At 40.4% G+C, this 16,697-nt stretch overlaps 1 protein-coding gene across 1 annotated transcript; it reads right to left on the reverse strand.

Moving 5' to 3' along the window:
• Positions 1-5,804: 5,804 nt before the first annotated feature.
• On the reverse strand, positions 5,805-8,889 carry PDC (phosducin). The gene is made up of 3 exons (XM_072867812.1): positions 8,829-8,889; positions 7,002-7,162; positions 5,805-6,332 (listed from the first exon to the last, which is right to left on the reverse strand). The coding sequence occupies exons 1-3, from the start codon at positions 8,887-8,889 to the stop codon at positions 5,805-5,807; spliced, it is 750 nt and encodes a 249-aa protein (XP_072723913.1).
• Positions 8,890-16,697: the final 7,808 nt, after the last annotated feature.

Here is a 16,697-nt window from a genome sequence, read left to right on the forward strand (position 1 = left end):
GTAAGGAAAAAGAAAAGCAACCTTTTAAAAGTCTATTTCTTGACTGCTGCTTAGCTTTTGCTCAGGTTTCCTATAGGTATATCTTTTTCCTGCTACCTGTATAGTCTTTGGAAGCTTTCAGTTTGTGAAAACTCCATTGTGACTGAAATTGAGCTTTGTTAACTCGTATCCATGACTGCAGATATATTTTTATTTTAATATGTAAGAGTCTAGAGGAACAGTTGGGACTTCCACATCTGAAAATGTGGCTCTTCTAAGTGTAGTTCTAAAATTGACGTTACAGAATAATTTTACAGAAACCTTATTTTCTGTGCTATGTAGTTTTAAAAAACCTCAGTGGTCTTGTACAATGAGCTTTATAATTCCTCACGTCTGAGGGGTAGCGTTCGGCAAGCCAATAACAGACATGCATCTACTAGAGCTGCTGTTCTTAGTTTGATCAGCAGTGACACCACTGATAGTTAGTTCCCCCCTCTCCTCCTTTTTTGTCTGCATCAGAATATTTGAGGACACTCAGGGTCTCTGTGACTTTGAGTCAAAAGGAAGAGTAACCGTAGCTAAGGGTAGCTGGAAGGCTGCTCCCATCTGCTTATTGAAGCATTTTCTTTTTGTTATTCAAGAGTCTTCATACAGTAGTATGAAGTTGGATTGAAGTCTTGCTTTTTGTTTTTAAGGGGTTTTTTTTGCTACAGAAATATGGATGACTGCTGTGATCAGAGCTTCATTTGCAACTTCATTAGTCATGAGCTTCTGTTGGGGCTTGGCGTCACGTGTGTTTTCTTTTTCTTTTTTTTTTTTTAAATTACAGGTTGAAGGAAATCCTGCTTAAGCCTGCTTAATCTGTCTCTTAAATTGGAGTGTCAACTTATTTCTTGTAACAAGCTGTAAATGTAGTTTCTGTGCTGGTTATTGTTTGTTAGGGTTTTTTTGCTTTCAGCCTGGTTTCTCAAAGAAATGAAGTTTACATGATCAGGCTGCTAATGTGCAGCCTAATAACTTTTGAACCAAGTTTGACAAAGGGGGAAAACTCTCAAAAATGCTAAGCTCCCACCAGTTACGTGGAGGTTTTCTGGTGTGTAGAGGACAGAAATTTTTCATGCCTCTTATTTAAAACATATCATCAAAAAATACAAGACAAATATTGTCCCGCGACTCAAGGAGCTGGTTATTTTTGTGATAGAAGATAATTCATTATTTTCTATGTAACTGTCCTGGTTTCAGCTGAGATAGAGTTAATTTTCTTCATAGTGGCTGGTATGGGGCTATGTTTTGGATTTGTGCTGAAAACAGTGTTGATAATACAGAGATGTTTTAGTTGTTGCTGCGCTAGTCAAGGACTTTTCAGCTTCCCATGCTCTGCCAGGTGCAGAAGAACTTGGGAGGGGACACAGCCAGGAAGGTTGATCCAAACTGACCAAAGGGCTATTCCATACCACATGATGTCATGCTCAGTATATAAAGCTGGGGAAGAAGGAGGAAGGGGGGACGTTCGGAGTGATGGCATTTGTCTTCCCAAGTAACTGTTACGCGTGATGGAGCCCTGCTTTCCTGGAGATGGCTGAACACCTGCCTGCCCATGGGAAGTAGTGAATGAATTCCTTGCTTTGCTTTGCTTGCGTGCGCGGCTTTTGCTTTCCCTATTAAACTGTCTTTATCTCAAGCCACGAGTTTTCTCACTTTTACTCTTCCGATTCTCTCCCCCATCCCACCAGGGGGGAGTGAGCGAGCGGCTGCGTGGTGCTTAGTTGCCGGCTGGGGCTAAACCACGACAGTCCTTTTTGGCGCCCAACGTGGGGCTCGAAGGGTTTGAGATAATGACAGATTTGATTGGAATGTGCCAGATAGAATTTATAGCTGTTATTGCTGTTTAGCTATTAATCAGCATGCTTCTGTGCTTGCCATAGGCTTGCTTGCCTTACTGTATGTTAGAGTCTAGGGCTCGTTAGTGGCTGCTTTTTGCTTTCACTGCTTGCTGTGCTGCTGTACTGCTGATCATCTTACTGTGCTGTGCCTGGGAACATTTTGATAACAGCAATGGCCTTGCGCCTGGGCTGGCAGATGGCCAGGGCATCACTGCTGTTTCTGTGCTGCTGTACTGGACAGGCTGGAACTCCAGTGTGAACTTGAGTCAAAGGGACTGTGACCTGTGGATGAATCCACGTGGGAGCAGGACACCCCAAAGCATCTGTGCCCATGGATTAGCCCATGCCAGAGCAGGTGTATCTTGAAGCGTCTGTGGCCGTGGTTATGTCTGTGCCACAGCAGGTATACCTCTGAAGGGATTGTGGCCCAAGGATAAGTCCACGCTGGATAAGGTGCACCTCGAAGCATCTGTGGCTGTGGATAAAGTCCATGCTGCAGCAGGTACACCTTGAAGCATCAGTGGCTGTGCATGAGGCCATGTTGGAGCAAGTTTACTTCTGAAGGTACTACATTCTGTGGATAAGTCCAAGCTGGAGCAGGGGCAAGGGGAGGACTTCATTGCAATGTTAAACCCGATGGTCTGGTCCAAAGGGATCAGGGGTGGAGATTGTAATGGAAATACCTTTAAATTGTTGTATCCCGTGATCTGAGTTGCATGTTGTGGGAATTAGTATAGCAGGAACCCCTTGTTGCTAGCCAGGCTAGGAGCAAGGGGAGAGTTCGTTGCAATGTTAAACCCTGTATCCTGGTCCAAAGGGACCAGGGGTGGAGATTGTAATGGAAATACCTTTAAATTGTTGTAACCCATGATTTGAGTTGCATGTTATAGGAATTACTACAGCTGGAACCACCTGAACAAATGGAGGAGAAGCCTTACAAGAAGCAGTGCAAGTACAGCAGTGACCTGACCTGAGCTGGCTTTGGTGCCCAATAACTCCAAGAAACACACCACCTCTCCTGTCCTGAGTGACCACCATAAGAGATGAAGCCCAAAGTCATGGACTAAATGAGCTCAGTGGACATTTTGTGGACATTTATGGACATTTTACAAATATTTTGTAGGGGTGGTCCATAGACTAAGGGAATGATGTGTGTGTATTATATCAAAGGATGGGAAGGGTGATGGTGGGTAATGAGAATGTATTGGATAGTGTGAGACCTGAGCATGACGTAAATGGTATGGAATAAGGGGTGGATACTGTCCTGGTTTCAGCTGAGATAGAGTTAATTTTCTTTGTGGTGGCTGGTATGGGGCTATGTTTTGGATTTGTGCTGAAAACAGTGTTGATAATACAGAGATGTTTTAGTTGTTGCTGCACTAGTCAAGGACTTTTCAGCTTCCCATGCTCTGCCAGGTGCAGAAGAACTTGGGAGGGGACACAGCCAGGAAGGTTGATCCAAACTGACCAAAGGGCTATTCCATACCACATGATGTCATGCTCAGTATATAAAGCTGGGGAAGAAGGAGGAAGGGGGGACGTTCGGAGTGATGGCATTTGTCTTCCCAAGTAACTGTTACGCGTGATGGAGCCCTGCTTTCCTGGAGACGGCTGAACACCTGCCTGCCCATGGGAAGTAGTGAATGCATTCCTTGCTTTGCTTTGTTTGCGTGCGCGGCTTTTGCTTTCCCTATTAAACTGTCTTTATCTCAAGCCACGAGTTTTCTCACTTTTGCTCTTCCGATTCTCTCCCCCATCCCACCAGGGGGGAGTGAGCGAGCGGCTGCATGGTGCTTAGTTGCCGGCTGGGGCTAAACCATGACAGTAACCTGTTATAAGATCATGAGATTTTTATAATGTTAGGTATATCTGCAAATTGTAGCTTTCTGAAGAGTCAACTTAGTGATGCAAATGAAATGTTAAGATGAAGGTGATTTTAGCTGAAGGGTAAACATCACGCTTGAGTAAGGGGAAAAAGGACTGCTCTAAGGGAAAAGCTTTGTTCCAGCTGGAGTTCCATCAGAAAAACTTATGATAGTCTTGCATTCAGAAATTTACAAAACAGAAATCGTAACATTTTGGGAAGATGCTGTTTGAATTATTGGTGGAATAAAATCATTAGTTGTTTTACAGGTTGAAGAAGATTGTACATTGTTAAGAGATAATAGGGAATGTCATTCATATTGCTTAGTGTACATGAGGCGAGGTTTCAAGTGCTCTGTTAAAATATTAATCCATGGCAAAACAATATTAAAAGTAGAAATTCAGTAGCATTTTGATCGTCCCTAAAATTGGACAAACAGAAAAGATTTTTTTTTTTTTGGCCATTATTTAAAACAAGGCCTAAGTTGTGTTTAAATTGTTTTGCTTGAAAGGGTATCTCATGACTCCTTCAGTAATGTTTTGCAGGGTTATATTTCCCAAATCTTTTTGAGTAGAATTATTTTGCTATGCAGATCTGGTGGAAAGTAGTGTAACTTTCAGTTACCCCTGTGAAGTTTCCATGTGAATGAAAAGTGGAGAAAAAAAATGTTTGAAACAGTGATAAGAATCTGTTTTTAATGTGTGGGTTATATCCCTGCAGCAATAGTTGCTTGATACTGGTCACTCAGTTCTGAATTTTTACTGATCCACATGCAGAATTTTGCAGGGTGACATTTCTGTGGTGGGATCCTGACCTGAAGCAAAACTGAAAGCTCCCACTCCAAAGTGAGCAAATCATGAAAGTATAAAATCAAATAAAAACTGGTGAGTCATGTGAGTACTGAAAATAATCTTTAACATTTTGATAATCTCAAATGTTATCAGCAAAACTGTGTGCAGTTAAGATATAGATATTTCTGTCCTCAGAGTAAGATACAGATATTTCTATCAGAGTAAAATTCAGCATTCAGCTTTCCCAGTGTGCAAAAGAAGTCACTGAAATGTTTTTAATGTTTTCTTGTCTTGTATCAGAACTGGAAGACGTGGATTTTTTTACACCTATAGAGAGACAGTGGAAGGTTTATAGTAAGTTTACCGTGTGTCTTCTCAGATGGATTGTTAAATTGTAGTTCTCAGCAGCATCCCTTTAGCAAAACTTAAAACATTGAGTTTAGTAAATGTCTAATTACTGCTTACTAATATTTCACATGTTTTTAAGGTTAAGGTTACATACTACCAATATATTTCACACTTCCAATGGCAGGTTTTGAGAGCTGTTAAGCTTTATTCAGAGTTATTACATAAGCACAATGTACTTTCTCAGAAACTTGCAGACATTTTAAATATTACTGTTCAAAATACAGAGCAACAATGAACTGAAATTAGCTGATAATGTGTTTGTGTTAGCTGTTTGAATGACAAACTTATAGAAGTGCTGAGCTAACTTCTGTATTTTCATGAATATTGAAAGTTAAATGCAGAAGCCTAAAATGATATCCTATCCTAGATACCTAAGCCATTTAGGAATGCAAGGACATAGGGCTATTTTTTTGTCCTTAAAACTGCTGGATGAAATCTTGTTCCTACTGAAAGTCAGTAGAAGTGAGTCTGAGGAGGCAGGACTTGCCGTAATTCCAGAGCATGGAGACGGCTTCTTGTGTATGCAGAAGAATGGATCAGTCCTGTTCCTGTTGAAATTAAGTTCTTCTTGTGCTTAATGGAGACTCACATGGGGCCTCAATTTTTAATTTTTTTTTCCTTAATTTCTTAGAGATCACCAGTATCATCTCCTGTTCTTCCTATTACCTGTGTCTGGTGTAGAAATAATTATGTACAGGACTGCCAGTTGTATGTGTTTTAAGTAAAATTCACATACTAACAGTTAAGCAATGTTTATATATGCGTATCTTACAGGTAAGTTAGCAAAGACAGCCTTCTGTAAATGAGATGGGTGTTACTGAGATTCATTTACAACATACTGAAGAGGAAAGGGAGACAATGAGGACTATGGCTCTCTAATTATTCAACATCTTGCTCATCCATGTTGCCATTTCCCAGTGCTGGAAGCTCCCTTTCAGGTAGCAGCCCATACTCATTTAGGAAAGACTCCACATCCACAGCAAAAAAATCCTCATTGAATTGTTCAGAAATGCTAATGAAATTGCTCAGAAGCTCCCCACCCTTATAGACAAGTAGAGTGGGAAGCACTTCGTTTGAGAAGCGGTCTCCAGCCCCCGTGTTGGAGGCCTTGATCTTGCAGAACTTCACGGTGGTGTACTCAGCTGCCAGGCAGGTCAAGCTGTTGTTGAGAGCATCACAGCCCTTAATGCCGTCTTCGTAAATGTGGACGATGACGGTGGTAGTTTTACGTTCTTTCTCAATGGCTTCCAGGAACTGTTCCCCATTCTGCAGCTCACACAGATAACCGTATTTTGCCCCAAAACTCAGCCTCTGGTGCATATCCTGCATGCAGCGTTTGCGGTATTTTTGTAGGCAACTTTCATCTTCTTGCTCATCATGAATTAATTCATACTCCTTCATGCTCATCTGTGAATATTGAGAGAATGATATATTAATGAGTGGTCATCTGTTGGCACTGAAACAGGAAGAGACTAAGTTGTTGTCTAAAGAACATTGCATCAAAAGCTTAGCCAGAAGAGAGCCACTTCCTACAGTGACTCTGGAAGGTCTCTTCAAGAGACAGGTGAAGATCCTGTCTCAACACTTGCATGTCAACTTGATGATATTGAAGACAGTTGCCATATTTGGCAAAAACTTCTGGATCTTCCAGAGTTGGTGGGAATTTTACCAGTGACTGTAGTGGGGTCAAAGTTTAATTCCTGTCATTTTTTGGGTTTTGGGTCCTCCCCTTTCAGAACTGGTAAATGGTGATGAGTGACATTCAGGCTCAGAGCTCTATCCTGACTCGCAGGGGTTTAAGCATGTTGAAAATTTTTGATTACCTTAAGCAAGGATAGAGCATCAAGGTAGGGAATGGAGGAAGAAAGGTCAAACTCTGTGTTGTGTGATATGTTGTTGTGAAATATACTGCTTATTTTACTGAAGATGGTTGGATGTGCATTTGTTCTGTCCATATTGTGTGAGCTCTGCTAAGCTGCAAACAAATGGAATCTGGCAAATTCAGGGTTTTCTAGCTTATAACCGGTATGTTTTATACAGAATCAAAATGAATTTATTTTGCTTTTCTTCTCTTACCTTACGGCAGAATCTCTCTCTGGTGTCTTTATCATGTTTACTGAAAGATCTGTGTGGTGAAGACATTTGTCTAAGAATTTCTTTCTTGCTCAAGGATAAGGAGTCTCTGTCTTCGCTTTCTAATTTAAACTTCCTCCAGTCATTGATCACGCCTTTGGGTCCTAAGGAGAGATGAAGTTAGGTGAGAAACTGGCTCAACAAGAAGCTGTCTTAAGAAGTTTCTGCCCTTTGCTGGTTTGTCCTTCTGTGCCGCAGTTTATCTATGCGAGTAGTTAACAAGGATGAGGATGTCAAAACCTGTTAAAACTGACGTTTTGGCCAAAGCCACTGTTTCTTACACTTATTTGCATTTCTGTATAGCCACTTATTTGCATTTCTCTATAGACAGTGTCTTTGAATACATAACATGCATAAGGACTATTTTAATATATTGACAGTAAAACTAAGAATACAGGACACGAGGTTTTTTGTTTGGGGGTGTTTTTTGTGGGTTTTTTTAAACCCACACCTGTTCAACTGGAGGAGTAACTTGTAAGGCAATGCTATGATAATTCTGATTGTAATGCAGATCTTGCTCTTTGGAGCTGGTTGATTAAAGCAGTTAAATTTTAAAATGGGGGGTAAAAAAAAAAAGGTCTTTTCAATTCAAAATTCCAGTGGTGCTTTTCAAAATCAAACACTTTAATCTGTGTCTCAGATTATAAAGCAAAACCAAGGACTTTTTTAGTGTTTTCAGAGGTGAAGTTTAGGAAATTGAGGAAAGGCTAGGTAAGCAGCTCTCCCTCTCCTGAGAGAGATGTGTTGCTAGCTGCCAAGAGTCTGTTTTGGACTAATTTTCAACATCTTGAAGCAGTGGCTCAAGGCACTGCACCCATTGGTGGAAAGGGAAGGTGAACCAGTCTTTTGCAAACAAGATTCCAAAGCAGGAATTAGCCTGAACCTCTTGGCATAGCGATAGCGATTAAGTGTGCAGTAGCCTGATTTCCAAAACTATTTTGAAGCCTAGGTGTGGATGTAGCGCTCTATATTTGCATCCTTAAAAAAAATATATATATAATAATCTTAGCCAACAGCAGCAAGACTGGTTGGGAAAGAACCCCAAAAAGAGTTATTACAAGAGCTACATTTATTATAGCACAAAGAAAAAGAAGCCCTCAGAGCATGGGGAGGGGGAATGATTGCCACATAGTTGCCTGTTGGTGGGGTGGGATAAAGTGATACCTGTCTGTAGAGCTGAATACAGTGTCAGTCCTCATAAAAATAATGGTGATTGAGTGCTGGATTAAAAAGAATTGTGATTTTGAGCAAGGATGCTTTTCAAGCTTTTAAATGCTATGCTGTGTTTGCCAAAAGGATTTATAGGTACACTTTTAGCACTGAATGTTCCTTCTATAAGAAGGAAAAAATAATTCAGCCTTTATAGTGAAACCTTGTAACCTATTTCTAGCATGTGAGTGTGTTTTTTGTTGCGGTTTTGTTTTCTTCTCTTTTCCCCAGAAGAAGAAAGGCCATTGTTCATGACTGAGGCAATAAACCAACAAGAGCTGCATTGGGCCATTGCTGTTGGTGTCTTCTTCAGGCATCTTCTGCATTTGCCATTTGCTTCAGGTATGAGGAGGATTGGCACAAAGATCAGTTTGGTGTTACCTGCCCTTCCATGAGGGTTGTCACTTCAAAATACATTCTCATTGGCTTTGGAGCCTATGTTTCTGTGCAAGGGGTTTGGGAAACCAATTGGATCTACTCGAATTCTGGGCTTCACCAGCAAACAGAGACGGTTTGGCTTATTTTTAGAAAAAAAAAAATAAATCCAGTTAGTTTCCTTGCCTGTGTGTGTCGCCTGTCCTTCAAAATCTTCTTCGAAGCTGGTGTTGGCATTTTCTTCCATTTTGGTGGCTGGAGTAGGAGGTGCTGCAAGTTCAAAAAGGAGAACAGTTAATAACAGGATAGAAAAAGGGCTAAGCTTGCAGGAGGTACAGCGCAGTGTGTAATTTCCTCATGCTGTTAGGTATCAGTGGGGATCAAAATACACATGATAATTGTAGAGCTTCTCATCGTCTCATAAAAAACAATTAGGATATATGTTAGTCTTTTTAAAAAGATCTCTGGCCAGATTCTTACTGAAAGTGCCTAGGCAAGGGTTTCTTCATTATACTGTTCCTTCTCAGTCATCGGAGAATATTGGGAACATGGTGTGAAATAGTGGTTGTAAAACTTCCTGCAATAAGAATGTGCAGTGAGTATTTTTTTCTTTCTTTTTTTTTTTTTTTTAATCCCCCTTGGAATCAGGAACCTATTAATTTTCCAAGTGCTGTAAGTATTTATTTTTAAGGGTTGCCTGAACTGCTCATTTCTCATACAGAAGACGGAGCCAAGTATTTGAACCTGTTGGGCAAGAGACCTCTGAACATCGTGGAGCTAGACTGCTTGTACTGGTTGGGCCATGTTTGTTACAAAACAGAAAAAATTATGGGGGTTATAAATCAAAATCACTTTCTTGTTCCACCCATTCTATAAATAAGGCAACCCAAGGAGCCAGATGGCAATCACAGGACACTGTGATACAGCAGTACTCAAGCAACACCCTTTTTATCTTTTATGGTGGAATTTTTGAGGGGTGAAGTAAAACCCCACTGTTCTTTGAGGGAAGGGAGGAGGTTTCCCTTCATGTATTCCCATCGACAAGATGAGCCCAACTGGGTGATCCCAGAGCATTACAGAGCAGCAGGGTTTAGCCAGAGCATCGAGCTCTCAAGGTCAGGATGATGTTTTGCTGGTTCCTGAAAGTCACAGTAAATGTTCTTGGTGTCCTGCAGCTTTCTTGAGAAGATCAATTATCTGTTTCAGGAGGATATACTGGGGGAGAAAAGTACCGATTCTTCATATGCATTTTTACTACACTGCTGATAGACATCTACATATCCCTCTGCATGAGCTCTGCCACCACATAGTACTGAGTCTTTTCTCATGTTGGACATCAGTCACAGGTTTCCTTTTTAGTCGAAAACTGTAATTTTAATGTGATAAAGGCAGATGATTTGAGTGCTCCCATTTAGTCTAGACTAGTTTTAGCTGTTCAGATGTTAAGGTAAGCTTTATTTGACTTCACAGTAAATCCCATCTTGAAGCAAACGCTAAGATGTTATCATGCCATGAATGCCATATTTAAAAGCTGCTGGTGTGTTAGACTAGAGTGATGTTAGTGTTGTAGCATGTATGCACAGGAGGAAATGCACCTTAATTTTTACATACCAGCATCAAGGGATAAAGTAGAATAATGGCTGAGCAAAACACAAGGAATCTGATTCTTGTGTGTATGGGGACTAAAGCTAATTAGTAAATGTGAGAATAAATTATTTCATACATGTACTCGTGGCAATTCATCAAAACTTGTGGGAAGCATTGCAGGTAAATTTGGAAGAAAAGCAGGTAATTAATTATACTTTATTAATATAAAATCTTTCTGTAGATAGATCTGTAGATAGATTGTTGTCAGCACATAGATCCAGATTACTGGATCAATTGCTATTCAATCAATTCTGAAATAGAAATATGAAGCTAATCCCTTCTCACATAGGCAAAACTAAAAATCTTTGTCATGTCAGTGATGGACTGCTATGTGGATATGCTGGCTCAAAACCTTGTAAGTCATTCCCATGACTTACATGGACATCTACAAAAAGCTCTTCTGTCTGCTGATGCTGATGATTTTCTTTGTTCCAGGAGGAAAGAGAGGGTTTGATTCTCTGTATGCTTTGCTGTTTCATAGCTTTTAGCCCTGAAAGGCACTAAAAATACACTATATGAAACTTAAGTAGTCTGTTGCAGGCTCGAACCAGAAAACTGACCACGCTTTTGGTGAAACATTAGAGATGGGAACTGATTGCTTAACAAATGAAAGCTCTCCGTAAAGTTTGTGTTACTGATCTGTTGTACCTAATAAATCTGAAAAGATAAGGTGAATCATAATAGCACAGAAAGCTGTGTTTCGTCATTCTTCTGCAGTGTGGCATGAGGCACCGATCCTGATGATGCACAGGCTCGTAAGCTGACCATAGACCTGGGAGTGGGGAACTCCTAAAACTTAATCCTGGCCCTGCGTCTGAGTCAGGCTGTGAGCCTGGAGCAAGTAATGCAAACCGTTCTCCTTTCCACTTAGTGGAGTTATAAATATTTATAACTCAGTGGAGTTATAAATATAAATATCATTCTTATCTTGGTTCTGTGAGAATTAGGCCATCCAAGCCAGGTGTTTCCCAATTAGGCACCTGAGGACAAGGGCATATGAACATGTAACTGCCAGGTGATCCGTGGGAAGCTCGGTTATAGGATGAGCTGGCTCTCCTGTAGTACATATTCTTCCTTTCAAGAAAGCGCAGTGGAAAAAGGTGTAAGCTATTGTATTTAGTGTGTGGGCAAAAATGGGCAATCAGCAGGGTAGGAAATTCTCCCACATCCTTGTGAAGGGTTTAGACAGGGTGTTTTTTTTGTTGCTGGCTGGGGTTTTTTTGGGTGGCGGGGTGGTGTTCTTTTATATGCTGGGCATGCAGCGTTTTCCAGAGAAAAAATGATGTTCCTAATATGGGCGAAATGTGGGTGCTACCAGCTCTGGAGCATGTTGTGCAAGTACCTCCATCAGGAAATGTCAGTGCATAGTGCTGAGACAGTAAAGCTGACACATAACAGAGCATTTTGTAATGACCCATCACAAGGTGTTTCGGATCTAAAGTTGCCACCTCCCTGGCTTTACAGGTGCACTGAAATCCGGTGTGCCTGGCAGTGGGGACAGCTAGAGCCATCCTCTGTGCCAGACAGCAGCTCTCGTAAGAGCAGCTGCACTTTGCAGCCATGTGGACAGACCGAAGTGCTCAAATTTGCACACCCAGCTGCAAGTGGGTCCTAATTAGTTGACTGATGGTGCTGTCTTTCAGAAATTCATTAAGGTCATCTGTTAATACAACCCCCTTAAACCTGAGTCAGCCTGAGAGCTTTGTGGAGCACAGAGGTCAGAGGCAGCAGTTAGCTGCATGGGAATGGTTGCATTTGAAAGGGATGGGCTTGCATGCTGGAGAACATACATCCCTGGCCATTGCAACCAGTTCTTATAAAATCCTTACTGTTTCAAATCTAATGTAATTTTTTCATGTAAATGTGCAGTCTCACCTCTCCTGGTGAGAGCAGAATATCCTGGGAGAGTTGTTAAGTCAAACAGCAAGGTAGGATGATGTGCAGTGATGGTAAAGTGGTGGTAAGCACACGTCACTAAAGCTATTTGTGTCTGTTAGTTCTAAGGAAGTATTGACAGGCCTTTCAGGACGCCAGCTGCATTGCTACTGATCTCAAGTTTTCCCTTTGCACCATTTTAACGGCATGTGACTTGCCAGATGAACAGCAATCTTTGTGTGGGAGAATGTTGCAAATTTAGAAGATATGTTGCATTTTCATTAGCTTTTGTCATTGTTTTTGACAACTGAAAGCAGTTCCTTATGTTTTTATTTGAAAAACTCTAATGGGGTGAAAAATTTTTCCTGGATATTTCTGCTGATCATGAGTGTATTAGACCATATTTTGTAATGCATATGGTGACTTCACATACATATTTTAAGAAACTGATCATTCTGTAACTTCTTTACTTTACTGTCTTTATGTCAGACTTTCTGAGTGAAGAAAGGAAAAATTACAATTTCTTCAGAAGAGATTTGAGACCTTTCTGTGTCCCAAAAGTCACTTATTCAGCAAGAAAAAAGCCAGAAAAAAGCCCCAAACCCTAAGTATATGCCTGAAGCTACCGTTTAATTTCTATGAGCTTTGGATCTGTTGTAGCTTAAGAATAGCATTTCCTATTACTGATGCTTATCCTTCCATTGTCATTAGAGCAGATGGGCTGGCCTTACTACAGGGTAGAAATGACCATTTAATAAAGTGTTTCCTTTTTATCCAACATGAAAGAATGCTTTCTACTTAGTAATAAATATGTTGTGCCTTTGGCCTTCACAGGGAATTTTCTGTTTACCTGAGATTACAAATTTTTTTACTATTTTCTCTTACGCATATTGAATTTCTGAGGTAGCTCAGGAAGAAAGCACTGTGCCTGTGTATTTGTAATGAAGGCTTATTTAATCCTTGTAATATATTGCAGCTGTAAGTACAAAAATAGTGTCTTCTAGTGGTAAATTATAGTTACAGAAGGGAAGGAAATAAATAAAAAATTTCTAAACAAACAGTAAAAGGCAAGATGCATTCTGTAAAGGACAAAACCAATAAATAAAACTTGCTTTCTAAAGTAAGAGGTTTTGCTACCAGTCCAATAAGTAAACATGAGAAATATTTTTCTCAAAATATAAACATGCTCTAGGCACTAATTTTCTGCCCTTTATATGTGCAAATCCTGCTGAAAAGGCTGTTCTGTGTCTGGGCTTACATAACGTTATAAACCAGCACCATGCTGCTAATCCCCAGCAATTGGTGGGACATTGCCTATGAACTGGGAAATATGACATTTTGGGGACTCATGAAAGTGGAAGGATGAAAAGTAAAGGATCTTCATCAGCAAGATGTGATTGCACATTTATGTTTTGAGCTATGTGTGGGTCGTTGGTCAGCCAGTACGTGTGCCTGGAGTGTCCCCTTGGCTCTTGCCTTTTGGGAAAAGTGTCTGAATTTTAACAGCATTTCTCTCTACCCAAGCACTAATTTGAATCTCACTTCTCTGCCCATTTTTCCTGGTTTCGATTTGCAGAATTCCTTCCCTGGTTTATTCTTGTCCCCTCTATCAAATGATAATGGCCACCAAACTTACCTGGCGGATGGGCAGGTTCTTAAGCAAGCAAGCCAAGAGAAGGAGCACCTATGGATTTAAATGTTCAGGTTGCTGGAATTTGGGGGTATCAGGTAAAATAACATGGAACTGGAACGAGGCATCGTTCACCCCTACTTAGGCAGTGGAAATGTCCCAGTGTAGCAGAATCGAGTGAGTCCTCTGTGTGTGAGGCTCTGCACCTACTCTTGGGAGGGTAGGCATGCTCCTGTGCTAGCAACAGTGACAGATTTCCAAGGACCGTAATCCAGAGCTCATCAATGTCATTGAAGCCTTCTCAGTAACTTCAGGGCACTGCAGGGTGTGATCTGCAGCACTGAGCAGAAATGGTTGAACATGTATTTGCATGATTTGTGTGGTTAGGACGTCTGTGGTTCAGCCCTGACCATGATCTGTTTTGTAGCTACTATACGAAGTGCTACATTTCCAACAGACTGTTCATTTTTCATGCCATGTTCTGTATGTTATGTAGTTCTTGCTGTTAGTCAAAATGCATGTTTTCTGAATAAGAGACTGGGCAGGGGGTTGGAGCACATCAGTATCATATGAACCAAGCGCTTTTCAGCTGGGCCGTTTTAAAAAAAAAAAACAACGGAGGGGCGAGGGGAAGCGAGAGCACTATCCATCCTTTGTCATGTATACATTTAGATTTGCAAGACACATTAGCATCATTATGTAAGCAAAATAAATTTCAAGGTCAGAGATCAGAATTTCAGACCCGCTCTGGCAGAGCGTTGCGAAGGGAGCTGAAAGCCGTAAGCACCTTTAGCGCTCAGCTCCCAATGACGACTGTTAGGCACCAAGCCAGATAGCTGCTATTCAAAAACACGGAGTACCTGCAGCTCCCTTTGCATTCAGAGACAATCAGGTCCCTTACATTAAGTTGGGTAAATACAGATTTAAGAGCCAGCCTTCAGTGCCACAGTTGCCTGCTTTGACCGCTTGCATCAGCATTGTGTTACCCAGATGTGCAAAGACAGGCTTATTACATGGATAAATGAAAATTTCCTGGGCTTACCTAAAGGAAAAACATGGTATATCATGTAGTGATTAGATCACTGTGTTTGAGGGTAAAAACATAATTTCAAAACACCGGAATGGGACTACATTTGCTTAAAGAAGAGGTCATACGATAGGAAGAAAACATAAACCAGGATGGGTTGATGTAGAAAGCTGTCAGCTTTGCTGCAGGTCACTATGACTGATGAGAGGGTTATGGGATTGGATTATTTGCTCTATCCGCTTTAGGAGAGTTACGTTGTTCTTTATTTGTGAGATGGAAACATTTTAAATAGATGCAGTCCAATGTTTCATTTATCCTTAAGGCTTTGCCAATTAGGAAATTCCCTCTGTGACTACCCCTGGCTTCAGCAATGTGTTGGGTTAAAAATCATAGGATTAAAAAAAAATCCCTTTCTCTTACTCTTTTTTTTTTTTAGTCTTTCAAAATTAGGCCTATACTTATGCACCAAAAATTATTCATCTTTTATGGATTGCACATTTATATCTGGATTTCACTCTGAAATGGGAAATGAGCTCAACATCTTTCACATCAGTCAGCTTCACTTCTACCACAGTATCGTTGTGTTTTGTATGGAAAGGCAGAATGTAGATATTTTAAAACAGGACTTGTTTTATTATTTCAGAAAAAAATATTAGTTGACATTAATAATGCCACATTTCAATTATCATTAACCAAAATTTTTTATTTGAAAGAGCTGAATTTTGTATATTAAATGGTGAATGTCTTTTGAAACTCAGGATTCGAATTTTTGGAGCATGTTACATATTTGTTGGAGTGGTTACATAGTTGTTACTATTGTGATGAATTCATCTTTTTTTTTAAAAATTCTCTCAGGAAACCTATTATTCATTTATCTTTTAAAAAAGCTGGATATATCAAGTGGGGTGGAAGAGGAGGATGGTTGGATGCTAAGAAAATGTCTATTTGAAGCGAAAGCAGAACAGCCAACTTTTTCAAACGCAGATATTTAAGGGCATGAACCTCAATCCATGTTTAACCTCAATGCCTGGCCCGATTTGTCAGATGGATTGAGCATTTCACCATGGTACTCTGAAAGTCAGGACAGAGTTTTCAGTTGATGTTTAAGTACATATTTAATTTCTGAACTCTAAGTAAACATCTGTATGCCTGCTAGAATTGACATGTCCTTCAGAGTTTTGGTCAGAGTTTATTGCTGTAATTAGCAAAGGCATGATGAATGGCAGAAGCCCAGGGGAGAGAGATTGTATATATATTTTTTTTTTCCCTAAGCTCAACAGATGTTTGGCAGTGCGTATAATCCCTATAATTTGTCAAAAATCACTTATGTCAGAGCTGTAATTCTAGCAGTGACTGGAGACAGACCAGAGAGGTTGATGGCCAGCATTTTACAAAAAAGGGAAGAAACTTAAATTTGTTGTGAGGTTAATTAAAGATCTAGAAGAAGTAGTATCCTGTAGGGACTTTGAACAGACTCTTACTGCTGCTTTCCATCAAAGAAAAAAAAGGGTGCCTGCAGGGGAGGGCTGGGAGGAATCAAAACTTGTGAAGTTGGGAGAACATCCACTGTCTGTTTTGGGGTAGGGCTTGACCAAGAATGCCTCCTAAGACTCTGGATATGCAAAAAACTGTGCACAGAAAACAGTTAGCAGAATAGGTTTGGCTCAGAAATGATAATATTTTAACTCTGGTGTAGGTTGTGGTGGTTTTTTTTTTTCCTTAGCTTGGTTGAAGTTTTTTTCAAATGTGTATTTGTAACTGTAAAAGTAAATCAGTAGGAATTCTTGCTTTTGCTTTCTTCATATCTACACTTTGTTATTGTTATGTGCCAAAGGCAGGCTTGACGTAGCCAACAGGCCTCTCTATAAATGCAGGG

Source organism: Ciconia boyciana, chromosome 7, assembly GCF_034638445.1.
Source record: "Ciconia boyciana chromosome 7, ASM3463844v1, whole genome shotgun sequence".
In the NCBI taxonomy this organism is placed as follows: Eukaryota; Metazoa; Chordata; class Aves; order Ciconiiformes; family Ciconiidae; genus Ciconia; species Ciconia boyciana.